The sequence below is a fragment of the Terrapene carolina genome, unplaced genomic scaffold, assembly GCF_002925995.2.
Source record: "Terrapene carolina triunguis isolate 2854851 unplaced genomic scaffold, T_m_triunguis-2.0 Scaffold85, whole genome shotgun sequence".
Classification (NCBI taxonomy): domain Eukaryota; kingdom Metazoa; phylum Chordata; order Testudines; family Emydidae; genus Terrapene; species Terrapene triunguis.
The window spans coordinates 52,619,210-52,639,941 of record NW_020664436.1 but is presented as its reverse complement, the minus strand read 5'-3'; the positions used below and the strand labels follow the sequence as shown (position 1 = coordinate 52,639,941).

Genomic DNA, 20,732 nt, shown 5'->3' with positions numbered 1-20,732 from the left:
TTGGTTGCTCTCCTCTGGACTGTCTCCAATTTATCCTAAAGTGTGACACCCAAAATTGGACACTATACTCCAGCTGAGCCCTCCCCAGTGCAGCGCAGAGTGGGACAATTACCTCCCATACCTTACATACCGACTCATTTTAATACTCATCAGAATGATACTCCTTTTTTGCAACTGCATCACATTTTTAACTGATATTCAGTTTGTGATCCGCTATAACCCCCAGCTCCTTTAAAGCAGTATTACCACCTAGCTCGTTATTCCTCATTTTTTTAGTTGTGCCTTTGATTTTTTCTCTCCTAAGTGTAGCACTTTACACTTGTGTTTAATGAATTTCATTTTGTTGATTTCAGACAAATTCTCCAATTTGTCAAGGTCATTTTTAAATTCTAATCCTATCCTCCAAAGTGCTTGCAACCCTTCTCAGCTTGGTGTCACGTGCACATTTTATAAACACGTTCTCCACTTCATTATCCAAGTAATTAATGAAAATAGTGTTAGACCCCAATGGATACGTCCCCATAGTTTGACAGCAAACCATTAATAACTACTCTGAGTACGGTCTTTCAACCAGTTGTGCACCCACTTTATAGTAATTTAATTTAGACCACATTTCTCTAGTTTGTTTATGAAAATGTCATGTGGGACTGCATCAAAAGTCTTATTGAAATCAAGATACAATGTGTCTACTGCTTCCCTCCCCCCCCCCCGCCCCTCCCTAACCCCTCACTAGGCCAGTATCCCATCAAAGAAGGAAATTAGGTTGGTTTGGCATGATTTGTTGTCCAGCTGTACCGAAAGGACAGGCAACACTTGATATGGATTTAATCAGGCGGCAGCTTTATTATTAGATGTCTGGGATTACCCGGCAGATAAAAGTGTACAGTGTAGGCAGTGTCATGTTCATTTAAATAACTACCCAGGGCTTCCACCAGTCCCCCCCCCACACTTTTATTTTCCATCCAGGTCCCCCAGCCAACCTATGGTTTGGACCTTACCATCCACCCACCTCGTAGGAGGATTAAGGTGGGCTACAAGAAAGGTGGCATTGGTTGGCTCCCTGCCATACCAGTCACAGGAGCCCTGAACCTCTCCTCCCCCCCCCCACCATTCCTTTAAGCAGCACCTCCTTTTTAAGTCCTTTACCAGGCCATTTTTCCAGTCACTGGATGCCTTCCCTATGGAGTAGCTGCCCTGGACATCCGCCCCACACTTACAAAATGCGTTGCGACGTATGGCCTAACTCCCATTCCTCCTCACCATCATAGGTCCTCCCTGAAACCCGCACTTCAACTAAGCCAATATGGTGGTGAGGGAAAAATTCCCTCCCAGCCCCACTAAAAAGGAGCGACTAGCGCAATGCCCACAGCAGGGGCTAACTAAACCTGATATTCGCCACCTCAAGGGAAGGGAGAGTGGGTGCTGTCTTCCTTGTTGTCTGGAGAAAGGTCTTCTAACACCCAGACTTACAACTTTTAAAACCTTCTGCCCTTATATTCCCAGGGGATGAGTCAGAGTCGCCAAGCTGACTCCCACCCATCTCTCCTTCTGGAGCAGGTAGCTGAGTCCAGGGAGTTCTGGCACTTCCAAAATCTGCATTAAAATTGGTAAAAAAAACAAATAATGGCTTTTTTTTAAAACCCAGGGATTTTTCCATAAAAACTAGTTAAAACTGAAAACAAAGGGCCTTAAATATAGTGCAACAGTCCAGTGTGCCAAAGAGCATGAGGGTATGGCACACAGAAGGTCATGGAGAAACTGCAAAAGGAAGGGGCTGTGGTAAGCATGGCGAGTGTTGGACTCATAATAGGAAACACAGGAAGTGAACAGGCCACATATCCTTGGGCAGCATGCTGAGTAGGTTCTATTCCTTGCATTTGTGTGCCTTTCTATCTGGCATTTATTATGCAGGATCAGGCCTGTAGTTATTTTATTTATTAATCCCATAGTTATCTAAAATTATAAAATATGTAATAGTATTTTGATATGCAGTTAACATCAGGTTCATAACGCTCAGTTTTTTGCATGCTAGAAAAAACAAATTCCAGAAGTCAGTGAGACAAAGGCAACTGCTATTCAACAGTGATAAAAGATAAGTAGTCATAAAATAGTAGTCACAGTTGATTTATTTCTCAATATGCGATAATAATGAAATAGGCTGCTGTATATTTACTAAACAAAGCACAATTATAACAGGAAACAACACATTGGTTATTGTTTAGGTAGATGATGTTTCAGATGTTATTCTGAAATAACAATATCTAGTGTGGTTATGGTGGGTCCTTCTCATACCACCTCCCAAAAAGCGTCACTGTTAAAACTGGTTTAGATGTACCACTCTGACTGATCAAACGTCCATCACTTAATACCTAGTTGAAGAAGAGGATAATAAAATTACACCATTAACAAAGCAGTAATATTACATGGTGCACAAGTGACATGCATTTATAAGGTAAATGTTAAATAGTTTGAAGAAACAGTTTAATTAAGTGAAGTCTTGGAACCATAACATACAAAGCCAAATTGCTTTCTGAGGTCAATTGCTAAACCGAAAGGGCACCCAATACATGTTTCCTGCCCCCACCCCCACTATTAAAAGGTTTGTCTTAGCTTTGTTTTGACTTTGTTGCAATATTTTGTTACTTTCCCCTATGAGCCCCCTGAGAAGCTACTTTGAAGCAGCTCAAAGACATTCTCCTACCTGAAATTCGCCAGGTGCCAGCTGAACCTCACTGAGCAAGACTTCTGGGAAGACGTAACTAGTGCCAAATGTACCACTGAGAGAGAATGCTTCAAACCTGGTGTGAGCAGTGGCCACTGGCTCCCCACAGGTTTTCAAGTCTGTGCTTTTACACTTCAGTAATGTGCATATCTATGGGAAAGAAAAAAGGAACACACATTTAGGAGAATCATTTTACTTTATTTTCCTCAAGACCAGATGGTACCAACTCAGCTCAATTCTTATGCCAACGATGCACTAAGTTAGTACATCAGGAACAACTTTTTGGATCAAAGAGTTTCCAACTCTCCAGCTCCTCTCCCCAGTATGTCTCTCCATACTGCTCTCCGCTCCCTCAAGTACTGCATACAAAGGCAGCGGTTTCTCTCTACCAGCTGGGTTTGGCCTTGTAGCCTTTCCAGATCCACCCACCCACTGGAAACCTCTGCTCCTACTTGACACGTTGTCCCCCTTCCTTTGTCCTATTCCACCCTAGACTGTTCCAGTTTTCTAGACCTTAGGCACTGACTCCATGGATGCTCCGGGGCTGGAGCACCCACGGAAAAAAATAGTGGGTGCTCTGTACCCACCAGCCACAGCAGTTTGGTGGCTGGGAGATGGGCTTGGGGAGGGTGGAGAGCAGTGGGCAGGGAAGGGTCCGGGTAGGGGGCAGAGCAGACGTGGGAACAGGCAGAGTAAGGGCGGGACCTATGAGGAGGAGGCAGAGCAAGGGCAGGGCCTCGGGAGAGGGGGGCAAAGCGGGGGCAGGAAGAGGCAGAGTGAGGGCCGGACCTCGGGGAAAGGGGCGGAGTGGGGGCCGGACCTCGGGGAAGAGTGAGGGTAGAGCACCCCAGGGAAAACTAAAAGTCAGCACCTTTGGCCTGGACCCTTTTTTATGCTCTCCCTAAAAGCCACCTCTAGAGTTTCCACTTGTTCTTCCCACTCCTCCATCGAAAAGTTGACTTTTTACCAATAAAACTAAGACAAGTTCTTTGATGGAAAGCTCAGGCAATCTTATACACATTATTAGCAACAAAATCACTTAGTGGCCTGGCTGGTGGTCTATCAGAAGTTAATTTGGATGTCTCCATCCAATCCTTGGTGAATAGGTGTCTACATAATAAAGCCAGCACCACAACTGATACCCTTGTGCTGGCCATCTCAGAAGAGATGCCAAGGTTGGAATAGGTACAGAGACTGACTTAGCCTTTTATTCCCAGAGACAATCCCTCTAGGTTGGGGTTGATGTGTATCAGAGGGTAACGTGAGGCAGCATAAATTGCTGTAGCTTGTTTTATGGAGAAATAAAAGACTTGGTCCACAGCACTGGACATTCGGCAAGAACTAAAATAATTTTATCAGTGGACCAAACATCAAAGTGTTCAAGTCCATCAAAGTGACTTTTTGAAAATGTATCAAAGGAGATATAGGGTGGCTAAAACATCAAGACACATAATGGGATTATAATCTGTGACAACCGGTAAGGAAAGTGGTTGGTGATAGGTAGACTAAAGTAAATCTAAAAAGGACCTGTCCGTAATTAGCCAATGCAATAGATTTGCTCAAAAAACAAAGGACAGCCCATATTATGTAATGTGACTAAACAAATTAATATTTCCAGCAAGATAGCATTTAATGGTCAATCACAGTCTTTCCCAAATGTTTGGTTAACAGAGCAAAACCTTGGACATTTCCAATAAAACTTTATGCTTTATATATACTTCATTGACATGACATGGCAAATAAGAAAAAACTCAATCTTTGTGAATTCAGCTGAGTAAAATGTCTTGTTCAGTTGAATGCAATCAACTGATATTTTAAAAATAATCATCAGATAAAGATCAACTCTGATGAAAGAGACAGAAAAAGATTGTTGCATTCCAATTTTCAAAGTCTCTAACAGCATCTCAAAGACATCTTTCTGCTACTTACCATCCTGAAGTCTGTCTCTAAGACAACATAGTGAACAATGCAAATGGTGAAGTAAATGGGGGGCGGGGGAGGGAAGAGAGAGAAAGGGGTGGAGAATATAAAGATCCATTATATTGTAGAATAATTTATTACCATACAAGATCAATTCCCTCTTGTCACATGAACTCTGAATTTGTACCCAGGGCCATTCCAAGACTTGCTACTTTTGGCATGAAGGGCAAGCAGACTCATTAGAAATTACAGGATCAACTCATCACTAGCAACCAAAGGGCCATGCAGGGGAACATGAGAAAACACCATTGTCCCTTTTTTCTCCCAGGAACCAAAAGCATCTCCCATGCAAAGAAGTCTCATAAACATATATATGAAGTATTCCACATGTCCCCAAAAATAAGCTTTACCTGCAAATAGTATTCTCCTTCAACAACATGAAGGCCATCAAAAGCACCCAGCACATAAACTTCATCTTCTTGCTTCTCCACCATCCTGTAGCTCAAATGACAGCAAAGATCTTTCTGGCAAACTGTATGATTTCCTTCAGGCTTAGTGAGTTCAGTGAAGGTGAATTTATCAAAGAAAATGATTCCACTGAAATTATGGTCATCTGGTGAGAATCGTTTGACACTTGTGGCATACGCGCTCCAGTTAACAGTAGAAGGATAGGTGGGAGAAAGACGAGGTCGTGAACGCAGTTCCGCAACCAAGAGGTGACCGTTCTCTGTTTCCATATTGTAATGATATGCCCTTGGTCCATCAGGTGCATAGATACCACTCCCTGTGAGTGACAGACAGAATTTTCAGTCCAAAAGAATCAGCCATTTGAATGATATTGTCCTTTTCATTTTTCCCCAATGCTGTTTTGTTCTATTATGATGTTTAGAACATTACCAAAAATTAACCTCCCAAATTAAACCTTTAAGAACTCAAGTCGTTTCTTACAATTCCTAGAGAAGGGACAGGGTGCATTAGGGTGACCAGATAGCAAGTGTGAAAAATTGGGACAGGGTTAATAGGTGCCTATACAAGACAAAGCCCCAAATATTGGGACTGTCCCTATAAAATTGGGACATCTGGTCATTCTAGGGTGCATGGTTTTCTTATGGAGGGAGGGGGGCCAGATTCTCCACTGTGGCTGAGATCTCCTCAGCACAACAGAAGGGGGATGGGCATGGCAGCATGGAATGCTGTCTGGCTCTCTGATTCTCTGCTCAGTTTGACCCCACTGCAGAACAGAGCAGCTTGAGGGCTGCTCTGACCTATGCTAGCTGACAACAGACCCAAAAGGGCCAACCACCAGCCGAGAACAGCCAGAGCCCAAAGCACTCACCCTACAGCCCTACCCCAGGGCTGGCAGGGGGATGGCATAGGAGCTGGCTATGCTGGCTTTACCCCAGTTGAGAACTCCGCATTAGGGGAATCTGGCTGACCAGATAAAGCCAAATCCAGGAGAGAAACTGGACCATTTATTAGAGTATTGAATTCCATGCCACACCTATATACTTTCCTGAAGCTCTTCACCTCTGCCAATCAGAATGGATCATGAGGGACAAAATATCAGATGTTCTCAGCATGACACTCCAGTCAGCACTATGTAAGAGTTTCTATGCAAGGGATGAATCCTATGACAGGCATCCCATATTCATTCATTCATAGAATTTAAGACCAGAAGGCACTATTATTATCACCATCTAGTCTGAGGTCCTTCAAAGCATAGGCCTTAGGACTTCCATTCTTTAATTCCTGCTTCAAGTCCATCAGCTGGGGATGAAGACGAGCATATCTTCTTGAAATCATCCAATCTTGATTTAAAGATTTCCAGTGATGGAGAATCCATCAGAATCCTTAGTAAATTGTTCCAATGATTAATCACCCTCACGGTTAAAAAATTGTCCTCGTTCCTAGCCTGAATTTGTCAAGCTTCAACTTCCACCCATTGGATCTGCTAGATTGATACCTTTATCTGCTAGATTGATAAGCCCTCGTATCACAGATAAGGGCGAGACTGGGAGACATCCCTTCTATTTCAGACAATGTGAATATGATCAGTGACCCAACCCTGAAATTGTGCAAGCATGAGATCTAATAGGTTTCAAAATGTAAATGTGGCCCTTGGCTAAAAGATCATATTCCATCTGCTTAGTTCTCAGTAAACACAAAGTCACATTGTTTTAAAAGAAGTGGGTGAAGAACAGTGCTCCTGTGACAGCCCTGACAACTTGGTTCTAAGGGTCTGAACATTACTGAATGGTGCTACAAACCTAGTCTTGCATTTGGTTAGTATAAATGGAATCTTGCATGCTGGTTTTCATTTATTACCCAGTGTTATGACTGTATTTTATAGTAATCCAGAATGAGACTTGTTCTTTAGCTGTTGAAAACTTTGTATGAACTAGCTGAACTAGAGAGCATTTGAGGGTGACGTATTGAGAAAGGAGATTGAAGAGGACTGTTTATCAGCAAAAAGCTAGATTTAACAGCTCAGGGAAGCCAAGCAAAGAAGCTGCAAGATTTTGTTCATACATAGCAAGTCAGTAAAAAGAACTAAGGAAGTTCCTGAGAAGCTAGGAAGGGGAGAAGAAAAAAAAACAAAAACACAGTGAGTTTTGCTGTGCCCTCATTTGGCATCAGGAATATTGAGGCTAGGAATGAGGCTACCACAGGGGTTTTTGGCTTCAGAAGAAATACATTGTGCAGCATAAAACAATCTCAGAGAAGAGATAGAGACTAAAGATCCAGTATTACAAAGATAATTTACCTTACCCCAAACAGCAAATTACCTGTCATAGCCAGGCTGGTGTTGTGTGTATCAGCCGCAAGGAAATTGACACCCATCCCCATAGCCCAGGCAGAGTGGAATTCAATAGCAGTCAAATGTGGTAGGACATTCATCCAAGCAGTGGGAAACAGCACAGTATCCACATGTAATTTGCTCACCAGAGTCACAGCTGGGTCATGAAAAAGTATGTCAAAGCAAGTGAAAATGCCAAACTTTCCAAAGGATGTGTTGAAAGTGACAATCTCTGGCTCCTTGGGGGAATCAAACTGAGTTTCTGACATAAAGAGATTATACTGACAAAACAAACCATAGGGGAAAAAACTGTTAAAAGGCACCTAATGCAATAGCCTGGAAACATTTTATAAAACTGCTAAAGGCGACCTGCATTATTAAAAAAAAAAAATTCTAAAAGCCTTCATATTGAACATGTAAAAGTACATCTACACTGCAATAAAAAACCCACGGCACCAAGTCTCAGAGGCTGGGTCAGCTGGCTCGGGCTCACGTAGTTTGGGCTGTGGGACAAAAATGGCAGCATAGACATTTGAGCCTGGGCCTGAAACCCCACAAGGGGGCGGATCTCGGAGCCCAATCTGAAGGTCTGCAATTTTTGGCCTCACAGCCTGAGTCCGAGTCAGCTGGTTTGGTCCAGCCCTGCGGCTGTGATGCAGGTCTTTTATTGCAGTGTAAACATACCCCAAGTTTCCAAGTCCACCCCAATAACTGGTTGAGTGAAGCCTGATCTAACATTCTACTCAATGGTATTTCTCTGTCTGTTATGCGATAACTTTTGAACACCACACTAGATCCACTCCAAAATTTCAGGGGATGTTCTAGGCATCAGTGGTCAGAACCCTATTGATTTTGCTGAAAATCAGGAAAACCAGAAGCGGGTAAAGGGAGATATACGGTTAGCAAAGCTAGCAGCTTTAACCACGTTTGTAATTGTTTGTAGATCAAAGAACTGGTTGATGACAGCCATTAACACCTTCCAGCCTAGCAGCACTCTCCTGCCCCCATCCCATTTCAACTAATCCTCCCAATGCGGTTTAAAAATGAAGTAAGGTTTTTTTACCCACGAAAGTTTATGCCCAAAAAAATCTGTTAGTCTTTAAGGTGCCACCGGACTCCTGGTTGTTTTTGTGGATATAGACTAACACAGCTACCCCCTGATATTTAAAAATGTTGACACCTTGCGAGATTTCCCTCCCAGACTGACAGAAAAGAACAGTGTCATGTTATTTCTTACCTTATGGTAGCGTGCCACCAATTTCCCTTCTGAGTCAAAGACAACATTAGTATTGTATTGGTAGTGTCCATTGCTGGGGCACTTGGGATCACTGGAATTACATGGCTTCTTGTCTCCAATATTGGCAACCACATAGATAGAGTTGTTTCTTGCCATGCAGCTGAGCCTTTCCTGCACTGCCGCAGGAGCAAATCTAGTTCATTTTTGGCAAAAGGAAAATACACAAAACAAAAAATAGACCAGGATCAAACTAAATTCAAAGCTGAAAAAAATGAGAAAATAGACTTCAAAGTTATTTTAATGGAACACTGGCGTTTAGAGCAGCAGCTGTTACGGAGCAGCTGAGTACTAGGAGGCCTTTCGACAGATATTGCTTATTTTTTAATTCTGCATTTGGAGCTGTGCAGGCATGCTATCAGAATTCATGGACAGCTCCTTGACCTCAGTGGACTTCTGCATGGGTGGAAGGGTCTGCCCTCAACAATCCTATAGCAGGATTGAGGCCTTAGAATGTCAGCTGCGTGGAACATGGTGTGCATCTCCCTAGGTATTTGTACAGACGGGGGCTATTACTGTAGAGCTGAATGTAGCATGGATTTTTCAGGTCAATTTGAAACAAAATCATTTAGTTTTTTCAATTTGTCATCAAATTGAAAAAACTAAAACCAATTTTCAAATATTTTATGTTTTTGATTCATTTTGAGTGGACTCAAAATTAATTTTTAGTTTTATATTTCGATTCAGACATGTTGGGGTGTTTTCATCGTGTGTGTGTGTGTGTGTGTGTGTGTTTTAAATTGGCCAAATTTTAATTTATTTTGAAATGAAAAGTAGGAATGAAGCATTTTGACTTTATCAAAAAAAGTTGTTTTTCTTAGCTGTAACTATTTGTCAAGTTTGTGAATAGTTTCAGAGTAACCAAAAAATGCATTTTTCAACGAAAAACCTACTTGTTGAAAAAATTTCTCTCAACTTTGTATTACAGTATAAATATTTAACACTAAGAAATGCATTTTGAATCCCTCTCCTTGATGTGCTTTTTGTTTAATGGGAAGGAATGGAGGAACAGGGCCTGCTTTCTTTATTCTTCATAGTGCGCCTCTCTTCACATGTATGATCATAGGCTGGTTTTTACAATGATCTTCAAAACATCAGCAGCAAACTTTACCTGTCACTATAAATATAATGCATTATAAAAAACAATTAAAACTATAGCCAAGCTGATGGCTCATGGGGCAGAGTTCAAGTGTGTCCAAAATATACTTCATTTCAAACTACTAAAATTGGTTCATCTGTCCCTTTAAATGAAAAAGAATGAAGAGAGACTTCTGTGGTGCTACTTACTAGCAAATTGTTAAACACACACAACATTTTCCCTTTAGAAATTCATGGAAATGTTCAATTACACATTCAAAATTCTAGATACAGATTCATGTGCTACTCTGCTACCCTAGCAGGGCCAGTAGGAGAGAGCTGTAGTAGTAGCATGAAGAGGCTGATCCTCAGCACAGATGCCCTAGAACTGTGCAAATGCTCTGAGAATTCCTCATGAATCTTGGGACACATGCAGGATTGAAATATCATACCCCTTGCCCCTTCCGCAGGCTGACAACAGACTTGAGAGTTCAATATCTGGGAACACGGTGATCTATTACTTGGTGTCATTCCAGAGCCTAGGGGATGGCAGAATCCCATATAACCCTCATCTTTAAAAGTCTCGTCTTTCACGCAATGAGGACAGAAATGCATGTAAAATTATACACAAAGGCTATACGGCTCTGTAAGGAGCCTATATTTTACAAATTGGATTTAAGTGAGATCCTATGTAAACTAATACAAACGTTAATCCTTTCACAAATATTCTAATCCATTTAGAGGCATGGCTTACATACCAAAAGGCATACTGTCTGCTCCTACAAACAAAAAAATTAGTTAAAAACCAATTAAAGATGGTTAAGCCCAATACCCAGCCATGCAAAACCTTGGAAGCAATGAAAGCTCCAGTTAAGGTGTATTTAATATACTATACCCCCCACCACACAGACAGCACAGTCACTGGGACTGTCAATCAGCTGCCAGGCGTACAATCATACCCGACCCCAGCAAAGTACGTGGGTGGCTAGCGTGAGCCACTGCCCATGCCACTGCGGCCACTCTGCTACTTTTAGATCACGAGCTCAAGCCGAGCTAGCACATGTCTGTCTACCTGCACTGGGAAGCATGCTCTCAGCTTCTGTGCTGACATAGCCTAAGCAACTCCACCCGTATATGCATGAGTCTCATACACCTCCAATATGCTCAGTAACCCATCCCACACACACCCCATTCCTCACAATTGAATATAATGCAAACTTTTAACTCGGACTTCAGTAACATAGACTTTGGCAAGCTGATAAAGCTGATATGTGTTACTTTTCCATGGAGAAGTTATTGTTACTGTTATTTTGACCCTATTACTTCCCCTCCTCTACTGGTTCCCCCTTCTACATGACAAGTACACATCTTTTGTACATACCTCTAAAGCTCTTCATAGCTTCCCTCCCCCGCAAGCTCCATATCTGCACTTGTATCTTGTTATTCCTTTGCCTCTTCTGTTCCACCAACAATGCCAGTTTTGATAACCCATGTTATCTACTTCTCCTACGAGCATTTTTCCATGCTGCCTCTAATGCCTAGTACCTTGGCTGAACTAGTTTGTAACGCCACTACCCTGTCTTCCTTGAAATCCCTCTTCAAGACCCTCTTCTACCAGAGTAAAGTGCCAAGAATACCTTTATAAACAAACAAACCCTGAAAACTGTACCTGCAGTTTGCCTATGCAGCCCTGTGTTCCCATCACAGTTACAGTTATCCTTCCCCTCCTCCATTCCCTCAGCCTGTTACACACTTGTGCCTTGTCTTAACTTAGGGTGAAAAACCTGTTTGGGGCAGAGACAAGCTCTTAACTAGGGGCCCTAATCTGATTGGTGCCTCTAGGTGCTATACGTAATAATAAAGCTATCAACTCAACTTCCTGCAGCACTCTGATGTTCTTTAGACATCTCCCATCCAGCTACTCCCCACACCGCATCTCCATCATGTGGTAATCTCAGATAAACTCACATATAAATTATGTTTGGAAAAATATACAAAAAGGAGATTAGAATGGGAATTGGCAAATTCTAGCAGCAGAATCTTCTCCAAACATAATAATGATGTTATCTCATAACCTTTCACCCAGAGTTGTGCATTGCTGCTCAACTAAGGCGTTCATTTTGATAACTACCCGCATAGGTGCTGACTCTGTGGGTGCTCCATGGCTGGAGCACCCATGGAAAAAAAAATAGTGGATGAAGCCCCCCATGATCAGCTCCTCCCCCAGCACCTTTTGCCAGCTGGCAGGCCCCACCAATCATCAGAAGAGGCGGAGTGGGGGGCTAGGGGAAGGGGTGGAGTGGGGGTGGGGCCTGGGGCAGAGCAGGGGTCGAGCACCTCGGGCAACTCAGAAAGATGGTGCCTCTGACTGCCTGGTTGATAAAGTGAATTAGCTGAATTGCCTGTTCATTAGTCAGGACATTTTAGACATTAGGTTATTTAACTGTTGTGTACAATAATGTTGGAGTCAAATTCAAAAGACCTCTCAAGTCGTTTGCATTTCTCATTAATCCACTCCTCTTCAGACCATTAACACAGTATTTTAAAGCTATTTGGAAGACACTGCATAAGGGATACCTTTCAGGGTCAGTGCATGGAATCCAGTTCACCTGTGGATCTGGGATGTCTTCAAGATAGGGGAAAATGGTGTCTCTTTTGAAGACCCAGCCGTAAATGCCATCTTCAGGAGTCACAATGATGTGTGCACCCTGAAACAACAGCTAAATTAAGCACTTGCCACCAGGAACAAAACAAATAACCAAGAAAATCAAGAGTCAATACCTGTTGGGCCGCTGCTTTGATGGCCCCTTCCAAAACATCCATATTTTTGTTCATTAGTGTCAAAGCATCCTTAGATGAAACAGGACTCCCAGTGACATCTGGCAATATAACAGCATGCTCATACACTGCTGCAATGTAGCTGTCCAAGGCAAAGGCCTGAAGGATTGAGAGTATAAAAACCGTAGCATATATGTGAGGTTGGAACATGATCATTGCTGAAGCTCAGTGGTAAATGGAAAACAGAGCAAGTTTCTGAAGGATAAAGGAGAAAAGAAGACAGGTGGCAAAGTCCAGCTTTCTTCTTAGTTTACTTTGGCAACAATTCTCTGTGAAATTATCTGGGAAAACACAGCATTGTGCAATAAGATTACCACAGCTAAAGAAACATATTGCAACAACAAACCATCTACACAGTTAAACAAGGAAGTGATATTCACTGAATCACTGACATGAGAATAACTGTGCCAAAGGAACACACTAAATGACATCTGTCTAGAAATAGTGGCCCAAATTTTGCTTTGCTGTAACTTGCAATTCCATTGACTTCAGTAGACTTGTGCAGAGTAGAATTTGTACCAGGTTTGTACTTTGTGTCCAGTCCAACTCTCACTAAGGCTGATACTAGACAAACTTGTGCAATTCACACAGGTAGTAGTTTGAATTGTATGGACAGAGGCCATAACAGGGACGCACAGCAGTGCCACGTGAAAATTAAGGAGCTAAGGCAAGCCTACCACAAAGCCAGAGAGGCAAACGGAAGATCTGGGGCAGAGCCGCAAACATGCCGCTTCTACGCGGAGCTGCTTGACATGCTAGGGGGTGCAGCCACCACTACCTCAACCGTGTGCTTTGACTCCATCAATGGAGAATCACGCAACAGGGAAGCGGGTTCGGGGTACGAGGAAAATGATGATGATGAAGACAATGAAGATAGCTCACAGCAAGGAAGCCGAGAAACCAGTTTCCCCAACAGCCAGGATATGTTTATCACCCTGGACCTGGAACCAGTAACCCCCGAACTCACCCAAGGCGTGCTCGAGGACCCTGAGGGCACACAAGGGACCTCTGGTGAGTGTACCTTTGTAAAATATTACACATGGTTTAAAAGCAAGTGTGTTTAATGATTAATTTGCCCTGGCAATCGCGGCCAGTACAGCTACTGGAAAAGTCTGTTAATGTGTATGGGAATGGAGCGGAAATCCTCCAGGGACATCTCCAGAAAGCTCTCCTTCATGTACTCCCAAAGCCTTTGCAAAAGGTTTCTGGGGAGGGCTGCCTTATCCCATCCGCCATGGTAGGACACTTTACCACGCCAGGCCAGTAGCACGTAGTCTGGAATCATTGCATAACAAAGCATGGCAGCGTATGGTCCCGGTGTTTGCTGGCATGCAGACAACATCCATTCCTTCTCTCTCTTTGTTATCCTCAGGAGAGTGATATCATTCACGGTCACCTGGTTGAAATGGGGTGATTTTATTAAGGGGACATTCAGAGGTGCCCGTTCCTGCTCAGCTGAACAGAAATGTTCCCCGCTGTTAGCCACGCAGTGGGGGGAAGGGGTGAAGTGATCATCCCAGAGAATTGGGGGGGTGTGTGTGTGTGGGGGGGGGGTAATTGGGTTTGTGCTGCATGTTAACCTGGAAACCGCAGCCCCTCCTTTTACATTGCAAACCCATTTTAAATGGCTAACCCAACGGCTCCTTGGTATGGGAAATGAGGGTGCTGCTGTTTGAAACCATTCCCACATGTTATGAAGGTTAAAAAAGCCAAAAGACTGTGGCTTACCATGGCTGCCTGCAAGCCGAATTCTGTTGCCTGGCACTGCGTGAGTGATCTCTCACACCAAACCGTCAGGCCCTCAATATAAGAGGAAAAATGCGACTTTGTAGCAAAAGCACATTTGCTGTGTAATGTGAACAGCAAAATTTAACATGAAAGAGTGTACCTATTGTTCTCTAAAATGTGTCTTTTTTAACCACCTCTCCCTTCTCCTCCACCAGCTGCAAATGTTTCTCCTTCACAGAGGCTAGTGAAGATTAGAAGGAGAAAACGGCGGACTCGGGATGATATGTTCTCGGAGCTCCAGATGTCCTCCCACGCTGACAGAGCACAGCGGAATGCATGGAGGCAGTCAATGTCAGAGTGCAAAAAAGCACAATATGAACGAGAGGAGAGGTGGCAGGCTGAAGAGAGCAAGTGGCGGGCTGAAGAGGATAGGTGGCGTCAGCTTGCTGACAGAAGGCAAGAGTCGCTGCTCCGGCTGCTGGAGCATCAAACTGAAATGCTCCAGCGTATGGTTGAGCTGCAGGAAAGGCAGCAGGAGCAGAGACCGCCGCTACAGCCCCTGTGTAACCAACAGCCCTCCTCCCCAAGTTCCATAGCCTCCTCACCCAGACGCCCAAGAACACGGTGGGGGGGGGGGGACGCCTCCGGCCACCCAGCCACTCCACCCCAGATGATTGCCCAAGCATCAGAAGGCTGGCCTTCAATAAGAGTTATAGTTTTAAAGTTTTAAACTGCAGTGTGTCCTTGTCCTTCCCTCCTCCCCCACCCCACCCGGCGCTTCCCTCCTCCCCCACCCCTCCCGGGCTACCTTGGCAATTATCCCCCTAGTTGTGTGATGAATTAATAAAGAATGCATGAATGTGAAGTAACAATGACTTTATTGCCTCTGCAAGCGGTGCTCGAAGGGGGGAGGGGAGGGTGGTTAGCTTACAGGGAAGTAGAGTGAACCGGAGGGGGGTGGGAGGGTTCATCAAGGAGAAACAAACAGAAGTTTCACACCGTAGCCTGGCCAGTCACAAAACTCGTTTTCAAAGCTTCTCTGATGCGCACCGCGCCCTGCTGTACTCTTCTAACCGCCCTGGCGTCTGGCTGCATGTAATCAGCGGCCAGGCGATTTGCCTCAACCTCCCACCCCGCCACAAATGTCTCCCCCTTACTCTCACAGATATTGTGGAGCGCACAGCAAGCAGCAATAACAATTGGAATATTGGCTTCACTGAGGTCTATCCGAGTCAGTAAACTGCGCCAGCACGCTTTTAAACGTCCAAATGCACATTCCACCACCATTCGGCACTTGCTCAGCCTATAGTTGAACAGGTCCTGACTACTATCCAGGCTGCCTGTGTACGGCTTCATGAGTCATGACATTAAGGGGTAGGCTGGGTCCCCAAGGATAACGATAGGCACTTCAACATCCCCAACGGTTATTTTCTGGTCCTGGAAGAAAGTCCCTTCCTCCAGCTTTTGAAACAGACCAGAGTTCCTGAAGATGCAAGCATCATGTACCTTTCCCGGCCATCCCACGTTGATGTTAGTGAAACGTCCCTTGTGATCCACCAGGGCTTGCAGCAGCATTGAAAAGTACCCCTTGTGGTTTATGTACTCGGTGGCTTGGTGCTCCGGTGACAAGATAGGGATATGGGTTCCGTCTATCGCCCCACCAGTTTGGGAATCCCATTGCAGCAAAGCCATCCACTATGACCTGCACGTTTCCCAGAGTCACTACCCTTGATATCAGCAGGTCTTTGATTGCGTTGGCTACTTGGATCACAGCAGCCCCCACAGTAGATTTGCCCACTCCAAATTGATTCCCGACTGACCGGTAGCTGTCTGGGGTTGCAAGCTTCCACAGGGCTATCGCCACTCACTTCTCAACTGTGAGGGCTGCTCTCATCCTGGTATTCTGGCGCTTCAGGGCAGGGGAAAGCAAGTCAAAGTTCCATGAAAGTGCCCTTACGCATGCAAAAGTTTTGCAGCCACTGGGAATCATCCCACACCTGCAACACGATGCGGTCCCACCAGTCTGTGCTTGTTTCCCGGGCCCAGAATCGGCGTTCCACGCCATGTACCTCCCCCAGTAACACCATGATTTGCACATTGCTGGGGCCTGTACTTTATGAGTGGTCTGTGTCCATGTCAATTTCCTCATCACTCTCGTCGCTGTGCTGCAATCGCTGCAATCGCCTCCTCACCTGGTTTTGCTTTGGCATGTCCTGGCTCTGCATATACTCCAGGACAATGCGTGTGGTGTTCATAGTGCTCATAATTGCCGCGGTGATCTGAGCGGGCTCCACGATCCCAGTGCTATGGCATCTGGGCTGAAAAAAGGCGCGAAACTATCATCTGATGGAGGGAGGGAGGGGCAAGTGACGACATGGCTTACAGGTACAGGGAATTAAAATCAACAAAGGTGGCTGTGCATCAGGGAGAAACACAAACAACTGTCACACAGAATGGCCCCCCCAAAGATTGAACTCAAAGCCCTGGGTTTAGCAGGCTGTTGATTTCACGGAGGGAGGGGGAAGCAAATGAATACAGAACAAATCTGGTCCATCTATTTTTTACATCTTAAGCTGGCAGCAGACGGTGCAGCATGACTGATAGCCATCGGCATCTTCTGGGTGCTTGGCAGAAAATGATGTACTACGACTGCTAGCCATCATCGTCAAGACGCCAGGAGACAAAACATGTCTGCCTAGGTGCCTCTGACCGAACTCACTGAGGAATACGACGATGATGGATACCAGTCATAATACACCATCCACTGCCAAAAGGCAAGGAGCTGCTGCTGTGTAGCAATGCAGCCCCACGTCTGCCAGCACCCAGATAGCCGATGACGGCTACCAGTCATACTGCACCGTCTACTGCCAAAAGGCAATTAGCTGCTGCTGTGTAGCAATGCAGTACCACGTCTGCCGGCACCCAGATGACATATGGTGATGGTGAGGTGAGCTGAGCTGAGCGGGCTCCATGCTTGCCGTGGTATGTTGTCTGCACAGGTAACCCAGGTAAAAAGGCGCGAATCGATTGTCTGCCATTGCTCTGACTGAGGGGGAGGGGCCTGACGACATGTACCCAGAACCCCCCGCGACACTGTTTTTGCATCATCAGGCATTGGGAGCTCAACCCAGAATTCCAATGGGTGGCGGAGACTGCGGGAACTGTGGGATAGCTACCCACAGTGCAACGCTCCGGAAGTCGACGCTAGCCTCGGTACTGTGGACGCGGTCCGCCGACTTAATGCACTTAGAGCATTTTATGTGGGGACACACACAATCAGCTGTATACAACCGATTTCTATAAAACCGGCTTCTATAAATTCGACCTAATTTCGTAGTGTAGACGTACCCTCAGTCTCAGTGAGCAAAATGAAGACAGTTTGTCCTCTTTAGTTTTGTTTACACTAGGGCAGCTAAACATACAGGAAATGACTGCAGAGACCAAAGTTCAGCCTCTACTTTGGCTAGAGCGGGTCAACAAATTTTCTGACAAATAGTTTTCCTTTGGAAAATGCTATTTCAACAAAATCCCACTCGAATGTGTTGATTCCACTGAAACTAGCAACAAAATCAGTCAGGCAAACTGACTGACTAGCTTGCCCTGCTTGGTTCCTTGACAGCCTGCCTGCCAGCTGGCCAGGCGTCTAGCAGGCTGCTCAATTCCCAGGATCCCCCTTTAATGGGTTGTCTGGGTGGCCAGCTCCCTGGCTGGTTTTCTTCCTTCCCAGAATTAAAAAAAAAAGCTGTTCTGTGCAAAAATTTTCATTTCCAGCTTCTTGTTCCAATTCAAAATAATATTTTTTTTTAGCAATATGACCTTTCCCATGGAATTAAATAGCCAGTTCCTGCTCATATCCAATATTCGAAAGAAAGGTTCTGGACTGCAGGGAACAGAACAGACTGTGACTGGCTGAAGCTTACAGCAGACTCTCATTGCTGTGTCATGCCATGTTTAATTTAAAATCATTTTTGTTGTTAAATATAAGCTCTCCGTACCTTATTAAGAACACTACAAAACCAGCGTCGAACATGGTTTTAAAGCAGTGTCGAGCACAGTTTGTCTTTGGCTGTGCTTACAGTTAAAATGTTCAGCACTAATTTAGATACACTATTGGTAACAAGAGGTCTAGAGAAGGATGTCAGCTGTTCAGTTTTTGGCAGCAGATATGGTCCTTTAAAAAGGAAGCAAAAAGGAAGCAACTAATATTTCATGACGTTTTTGGTAAGGTAACTTGGAAGCCTCCCTGAAATGAGTTCATTTTTTTCCATTGGCATGGAAAACTAAGAACCCCAACTGTAGCTCCTCACACTTGGTCAGGTGACAGGGTGGCCCAGCCTTATGGTCACAGCAGGTGTGGGAAACCAAGCATCGGAACTAGGGACTAAGGGTGGAACTAGAGTCAGCAGTCAGAAACTAGAGCTGAAGGTCAAAGTGGAGGTGAGGAACTGAAACAAACAGGTAACACAGGAGCAGTCACAGTGTTGGGCATGAGCACGGAGCAGGCAGCGAGGAGCTGCTGCTGCTGGATTAAGAGCCAGCCTGCTGGCCTCTCCAGCCAATCAGGCAGTCTGCTGCAGGCTGGCTGTACTGATGAGGCTGCCTGGAGACTAGCTGTGTTGTAGTGCCTGATTCCGGACACACATTCATATGTGGCCAAATGGGAGTGTTTTAGTTGAACAAAAATAGACAGAATAAAAGGGTAAATTGACAAATATTTATAGAAATGATCATACTTTTCAAACTACTTGGTTATGCATACTGTCATGTTCTGGGGTGCAGTTTAGAGCAGTCAGAAGTTGTGTCACTGCCTGCCCAGCAGCTTTGGGTGCCTCACAATGCTTTGCTGTTGTAGCTCCCAACCAACCTATGAGCATGCAGGTCACACCCTGAGTTTCTGTCTGTGTGCTAGACAGCTCTGGTTCAGTGGCTCTGAACCAATCATCCTGTCTTCAGTCCCACTGCCCCACTCTGGCTTCTACCAGCCTTGATTACTACTTGCAGGGTGACCCCAATACACTCCCAATCCTGGACTTCCCCAAAATTGCGTGTTCTGCAATGTCCAGCCCTCTCCTGGACAGTTCAGAGAAATAAAATAGCTCGTTTGTATTTCTAAAGACACAAGTATCAGGGGCAGGGCCAGCTCCAGGCACCAGCTTCTCAAGCAGGTGCTTGGGGCGGCCACTCCGGAGAGGGGCGGCAGGTCCAAGTATTCGGCGGCAATTCGGCGGACGGTCCCTCACTCCGCCTGGGAGTGAAGGACCTCCCACCGAGTTGCCCCGGCGGGGGGGGGGGGGGGCGTTTTTTTTTTTTTTTTTTGGTTTTGGCTGCTTGGGGCGGCCAAAACCTTGGAGCCGGCCGTGATCAGGGGGTAGTCTGTATCCACAAAAACAACAAGGAATCCGGTGGCACCTTAAAGACTAACAGATATATTTGGGCATAAGCTTTCGTGGGTAAAAAAACCCTCACTTCTTCAGATGCAAGGAGCCATAACCCTCCCACTTTTTGAAAGTGGATGGGCCTGGCCCAGTCCACTTTTCACCAGGGCAGACCCTGCCCCCTTCCCCTCCTCTTCCCCCAAAGGCCCCACCCCAGGGCAGGTAGAGGGTTCGCTGCGGCTCCCCACAGCTGCCTGCCTGGCTCTTATCATGGCCGGGCTGCGGCTCTGAGGCCCCCCGAATGGAGCCAGGTTGGGGAGAGCTGCGCGGGCAGCTGTGGGGAGCCTGGGTCCCTCCACCTGCCACAGGCAGGGGGCTGCCTTCACCTCCACCTTGGGTGGGGGCCCCCGGCCCTCCCCACTTTTGGCAGGGTTCCAGCACCCTTGCCCTGGGCTGGGGCTAATGGGGGCCGGCCTACAGCCAGGGACTCTGAGCAGCTGGGAGCCATGCTGCCCGCCCACCCAGCATGCTGGGGGCCGTGATCAGCCAGAGACTTCAACACACTTGCCTGCCTGCCCGCCCATCCGCCGCTCCGGGACGCGCTGCCTGCCCATCTGGCGCTCCAGGGCTGGGGGAGGGGTCTCTGGGTTCCGGCGGGGGAAGAGGGGTGGGGCCCCAGGCAGAAAGGGGCAGGCTGGTGGGAGCTAGCCTCCCCAAGCCCGTGGTTCACCCACTGCCCATGCCAGTAAGCCTTCGAAATGAATTATTCTGAAAATTAAAACCCAGACCATGCTTCTCTCTTCTGCTGGGTATACATGCCATGCTGTCTTCTCCCCCACTTGTTAATGTGTGGTTTACCTCCACCCCTTGTTAGCTTGATGAGTTTGTTTAATGCTTATATGTAAATTGAGGTAAACATTACTTTGTTTAGGATAGACCTGTTTAACAAGACCCCCTGCCATACCTGGTTTACACACTCTT

At 45.6% G+C, this 20,732-nt stretch overlaps 1 protein-coding gene across 1 annotated transcript; it reads right to left on the bottom strand.

Annotated features, from left to right (window-relative positions):
- Window positions 1-2,119: 2,119 nt before the first annotated feature.
- On the bottom strand, window positions 2,120-12,850 carry LOC112112431 (pantetheinase-like). Its single transcript, XM_024208360.2, has 7 exons — window positions 12,592-12,850; window positions 12,388-12,518; window positions 8,677-8,869; window positions 7,429-7,720; window positions 5,053-5,426; window positions 2,702-2,872; window positions 2,120-2,369 (listed from the first exon to the last, which is right to left on the bottom strand). Exons 1-7 carry the CDS (start codon window positions 12,802-12,804, stop codon window positions 2,271-2,273), a joined length of 1,473 nt encoding a protein of 490 aa, XP_024064128.2. The 5' UTR covers window positions 12,805-12,850; the 3' UTR covers window positions 2,120-2,270.
- Window positions 12,851-20,732: the final 7,882 nt, after the last annotated feature.

Coding starts and splice junctions, on each gene's coding strand:
- LOC112112431 (XM_024208360.2), bottom strand. CDS start 12,804: ATGATCATGTTCCAACCTCACATATATGCTACGGTTTTTATACTCTCA. Junction 7,721..8,676: donor TGGTGGCACGCTACCATAAG/GTAAGAAATAAC, acceptor TTGTTTTGTCAG/TATAATCTCTTTATGTCAGA. Junction 2,873..5,052: donor AAGGAGAATACTATTTGCAG/GTAAAGCTTATT, acceptor TCTTTCCCATAG/ATATGCACATTACTGAAGTG.